The 4,964-nt window shown below is 52.9% G+C and overlaps 1 protein-coding gene across 1 annotated transcript in view; it reads left to right on the top strand.

Moving 5' to 3' along the window:
• ITPR1 (inositol 1,4,5-trisphosphate receptor type 1) overlaps positions 1 to 4,964 on the top strand; it is a 197,026-nt gene that overhangs the window by 88,964 nt on the left and 103,098 nt on the right. The window contains exons 38-40 of the mRNA XM_023533300.1: positions 2,617 to 2,784; positions 3,643 to 3,786; positions 4,685 to 4,817. Coding sequence (XP_023389068.1) covers positions 2,617 to 2,784; positions 3,643 to 3,786; positions 4,685 to 4,817 — 445 coding nt within the window. The remainder of the gene's footprint in view (positions 1 to 2,616; positions 2,785 to 3,642; positions 3,787 to 4,684; positions 4,818 to 4,964) is intronic.

Genomic DNA, 4,964 nt, shown 5'->3' on the forward strand with positions numbered 1-4,964 from the left:
CTCTTCTGTGCTGGAGATTTTCTTAGTTTTCTTCTTCTTTTCTCTGTGAGTAACTGACGATCATTACGCGTGATTTATGTTAAAAGCGTAACGACCGAGATGCTCATGGGCACGAGCGCCAGCGATGAGCTGTTTCCGTGCGCCCAACCCCCCGCACACATGAGGGTGCGCGCCACCACGCGTGCTCGCCGTCCGCGGGACTGCTCCCGGCGTGCGAGTCCTGTCACGCGTGGTCACACCCGAGCACACTCTGAAAATCTCCGAAAGTCAACAGCTGCCTAACGCTCCACAGATGCCCGAGTGGTTCGTAATGACGCCCTTCGACAGGAAGTGAACAAGTGTGTGTCTCTGGAGAGGTTCCTGGAAGGGGAGTCTAGGCCAGACGGCAGGGTTGCCAGGCCGTCCTCCAGCAGGCCGTGCACGTCACCGGCACGCTGACCACCCGTCTCGCTTGCCCATTTTTGGGAAAAGCAGACGGCCCGGTTTTCTGCGTGCTGAATTATCGTGTGCCGATTGCCGTGCTAAGACTTCTCCACGCGTTACCCCGTCAGCTTCGTTACTGCCGACAGAGACCCAGGGACAGGGCCTTCGTCCCCCCCGTCACAAGTTAGGGAACATTCGGAGAGGTGAAGCGAGGTCGGGGGGATAGGAAATGAGCAGTCATTGCGAAGACCTCGGCGATGTGGCCGTCAGTGTCCTGGAGGATGTAAGTGCAAGATGAGTGGGTGGCCGGGAGCTCCGCGCCCACAGCCCGGCCCCTGCCCAGCCCAGCCCAGCCCCGTCCCGAACCCCGTGTGCTCTCGTGATTTCCTCACAGGTGCTGACCAGAGAGTAGCTCCCTAGAAGTTGGCCCTTAGCCCTTCCCTCCAGCATCCCTCATGTGCCACAGTTCAGGGACCAGGGACACCTGGCACTCGTGGACTTTCTGTCCTCGCCTGCCCTAGGTGTCAGAAGTAGCTGCTCCCTCGTGCCCTAAGCTCCCGGAGACACGGCACTGACCACTGCCTGGGCGCACGAGCTGCGGAGTTAGAGGCGGGTTCTAGTGCCCCTTTGCCAGGCCCTGCCCATGACATGCGGGCAGGTTAGTCCACCCCCCTGGGCCCCCGTTTCTCCTATCATGACGTGGGGTCAGTGACAGTCTCCATCCCTTAGGAGCGTTCTTCAGAGCTGTGAAGCACTCAGCACAGCGGCCGCAGGACTGTCATAAGATCTGGCAGCTGTCACAACTGTTGCCCCCTTGCAAATGGAGACGCTTCGGTGGTTTGGTGGACACGGATAGGAAGAGGAAGGGTATTTTTAAGTCGAGGCCCCACCCTAGTGCCGACGGAGGTGCGAAAGGCCCACCACTCACGTGAGACCGCGGCCTTTCCTGAAGCACAGGCTTTCTCAGTGGCTGGCACTTAGGAAGCCAAAAGGTCACTTTTTCTCTGCTTTGCGTGTGGCACTGTTCACACCCGAGGGCCTCGTGGGGCACCCACCTGCATTCCCCACATGGTGTTAGCCACCAGTTTCACCGGTAGAAGCGAAACTCGGAGGCCCCCAGCTGCAAGGTGGCCCCTGGTTTCGTGACTTCCCGTCCGCGTTTTAACATGACACTCGGTGTGAATGAAACGCCGCCTCTTCTCGGTCTCAGGGGAGATGACGTGTGTGGAATTTCTTACCAGACACAAACATCTGATGTTTGTTTGCACGCTGTAGGTGTCAGCTGCTGGAAAAAAAAACTAGCAGTATCTTTTCACAAGGGTCACGTGGCCAGACGCGACAGGCGAGGGGGTGACACCGTTTCGGAGGTCATTTTCTCCTCCCTTCTCTGCAGCCGGGTCTCTTGGCCTGGCGCGCCAGGAACAGCTCGGTGCTCTTGAGGAGTTTATTTCGGGGCGATCGGGAATGCTCCCCTCTGCAGATCCGAGTGTTCCCTGCATGAATCCACTGCCTCAGGAAAGCAGAATTCTCCTCGAACCTAAGTTTTCACATTAGGCGTTTGCGTAACTTTGAATAATGCTTATCTGTTTTCTTTTTCTGTCCCCTTTTACCAAAAATTCTGTCTTCTTTCAGAAAAGGAATAAATCTCATGTTGTTTTGATTTGTTTTTTAAAAATCCCACATGCTACCTGTTTTTTTTTCCCCTTGCAGGGTTGTGTGTGTGTGTGTCTGTGTAGAGAAGGTAACAGGAATATGCGCCAAAACCTTATATTAAGAGGGAAAAAAAACAAAAGTTTGTGGAGTGGAGTGTGTGCGGTGTGTGTGTGCGTGTGCGTGCGCGTGCGCGCGTGTGTTTTCCATGAGTACATTTCATAAGATCCTGTTATGGGGAAAAGGGCACCATTGGATGCATCGGTTGCCATGGTAACCGCGAGGGTTTTTTTCTGTGGAAGGACTGGCAGAATGGTTCTGCGAGCCCCTGTGTGACTTGTTTTCGGCGCCCAGCTGCCGGTCCCTCACCTCTGCATGTTGCCGATGGCACGTGACCCTTCCCTCACCTCCTGCTTCCTTGACGGCAGACTGCCCGGGGGATCGCCCGCGCCCCTCCAAACCGCGGGGAGCAGGAAGTCTGTGTGGCTCCGGCCCCGCCCCCATGGACCTGCCGTGCTGAGGTTCTGCCTGCTGTCCCTGCAGGGCGTGCGTGTGTGTGGGCTGGTCACAGTCACCCTGACCCTTCAGCCCCGTGACACCCCAGATCCCTGCTGTGCCGGCCGCACTGGCCTTCTGCTGTGGCTGCAGCTTCCCCATGTCAGACCAGCCGTCCGCCTCCCGAACCGTGTTGCCCTGGGCCGCGGGGATCCAGTGAGAGTCAGGAAGGTTTTCTCCAGCCTCCCTCTCGTGGGAGCGCGGAGTCTGTTTCTCATTGAGAGACCGTCAGGTAGATGCTTCACGAGCGTGAAAAGGGAAATTGCGTTTAATCTCCTGTTATAGTCAATGTGGAGGTAACGTTTCCTTTCCCCTTTTCCTCTCTCTTATAGGTTTTCTTGAATGTTCCTTTGAAATTAGTGATTCTTTTGATGAAGTCATCCTTTTAAGTCACCGTGCTTTCGGAGATGGCTTTGGAGGATTTGACCAGAGTGTTGTCTTTAGACCAAGATGTGGTTTGCTAGGCCATTAAAGGATATTGTTCTGGAAGCAGTTTATTTAAAAAGCACTTGGAAACATCACAAACAGCCTCTCCTTTGGAAGCGCCGTCAGAATTTTGAATTTGCAGTTGCTCGAGGAAGCGAATGCATTTCCTGAGCCAATAGAAGCTCCCTCCTTTGCAGCAAGAGTTGGAGATGGAGAGGGGGAAATTGAGATTTTCTTTTTTTATTCCCTGAACTTTTATTTAAAAATTAGTACTCCCCTTGCCCACCCCCGACTCCCTCCTCTCCTGTGTACCCCATCTCAGTTTGTCCCTGGAGTCTTTGACTAGCAGCATGGATTAATAAAAGACAAAACCTAGCAATGTGGTCCTGGGACCTTAAGGGGTACCCCTGGCCTCCCCGCCGCCCTCAGGGCACCCCTCCCGCAGCTGGACATCTCCAGACCTGTTCTGGGAGCTTATTAACAAGTTGCTTAAAATTCTAAAGACTCACGTCAGGGTGGCAGGCCTCTCGGAAGGGCCGCGGAGTCTCAGCTGAGAGACCTCTGTTTCGACACCTTCCTCTCTGCCAGGCTCCTCACTCGCCCCTCTCCGTGAGGGACCAGAGGAAGGCCATGCCTTCCGGCTTTGTCCCTGGGAATCCGCACGGCCTCTGGCTCTTAGAAGCTTCCAGACTGGGAGGTGGTCTGGAGTCTCCGAGCGTGACTGCAAGTCAGGTAGAGCTGAGGACATCCTGCTGCTTGGTGCCGCTTCGCCAACGCCCCGGGCTTAGACAGCAAGTCAAAGTTTTGTGCTTTTTCGGTTGTGGGAAGGAGTTACTACTATAGCTCCCGTCCACAATTACTTTTGATATTTATAGTTTTTAAACTTTTCGTGAGGGAACGATTCAAATCTATGCAAACGGCATCAGAAGAGTTTCGAGAAGCCTCATTCATGACTCTACCAACTCATGCCCACTCCGGTCTCATCCGTGCCCCTCCCTGTTCCCCGCCTCCCATGTTTCAAAGCAAATCGCAAGGGTTCTTTCTTTCACGATGCTTATTTTCTGATTGACATAGCTGATGTCGGTCGCGAATTTCTTTTGTATGGCATAGTTTTTTTTTTCACCACTTGGCCCATCGACTCTGTGTAAGAAAGCCTTGCTTTCAGCTTATCATTTGATTATACTTTCTTACTCAGGGTACCTTAATGTTTTCATAGGATCCTGGGAATAAGCCCTGTGCTTCAGTAACGTTTTTATATGGCTTTGTGGAAAGCGACCTGTAAGATCTTCAATTTGTCCAACTTTTACTGGCTTACCGTACAGGGGCTTTCTTGTTTGCTTTCGCTATTGTTAGTTGCCCCGCAAAATGACTGTTTTGTCTGTATCACTGTGTGAGAGAGTACTTCAGACAGTTGATATTCTAGATCTCTGCTTTTTTATGATCTAGTTTGCCGAGAAAATATTGAAGTTAACTTTTAGAGTTTCCAAACGCTTTTTTAAATTAATCATTTGTTTTCTCGCCGAGTGACACTGAGCCAGTGATACCTGAGTACCCCTGTGCTTTCTGAATATTAGTCACTCGGTCGTGCATTAAATTCAGAACCTGATTTCATTCTCCTGTTTGAATTAAGGGTGAGGCGCTCAGGCAAATTTTGGTCAACCGTTACTATGGAAACATCAGACCTTCGGGAAGAAGAGAGAGCCTTACCAGCTTTGGCAATGGCCCGCTGTCACCAGGAGGACCCAGCAAGCCTGGGGGAGGAGGTAGGCCACGTGGCGTGCTAATCAGCTGCTCTCCTGCTGCCGGAGAGCTGCCTCTGTCCGCATAACGGGTCGGAAGTCGAACAGGTGGATTTGGGGTACAGGCGGATTTTTTTCTATCAACCTGTTTTGTCTTGGGTCTGCTGTCAC

Source organism: Pteropus vampyrus, unplaced genomic scaffold (genome assembly GCF_000151845.1).
Source record: "Pteropus vampyrus isolate Shadow unplaced genomic scaffold, Pvam_2.0 Scaffold100, whole genome shotgun sequence".
NCBI classification, from domain to species: domain Eukaryota; kingdom Metazoa; phylum Chordata; class Mammalia; order Chiroptera; family Pteropodidae; genus Pteropus; species Pteropus vampyrus.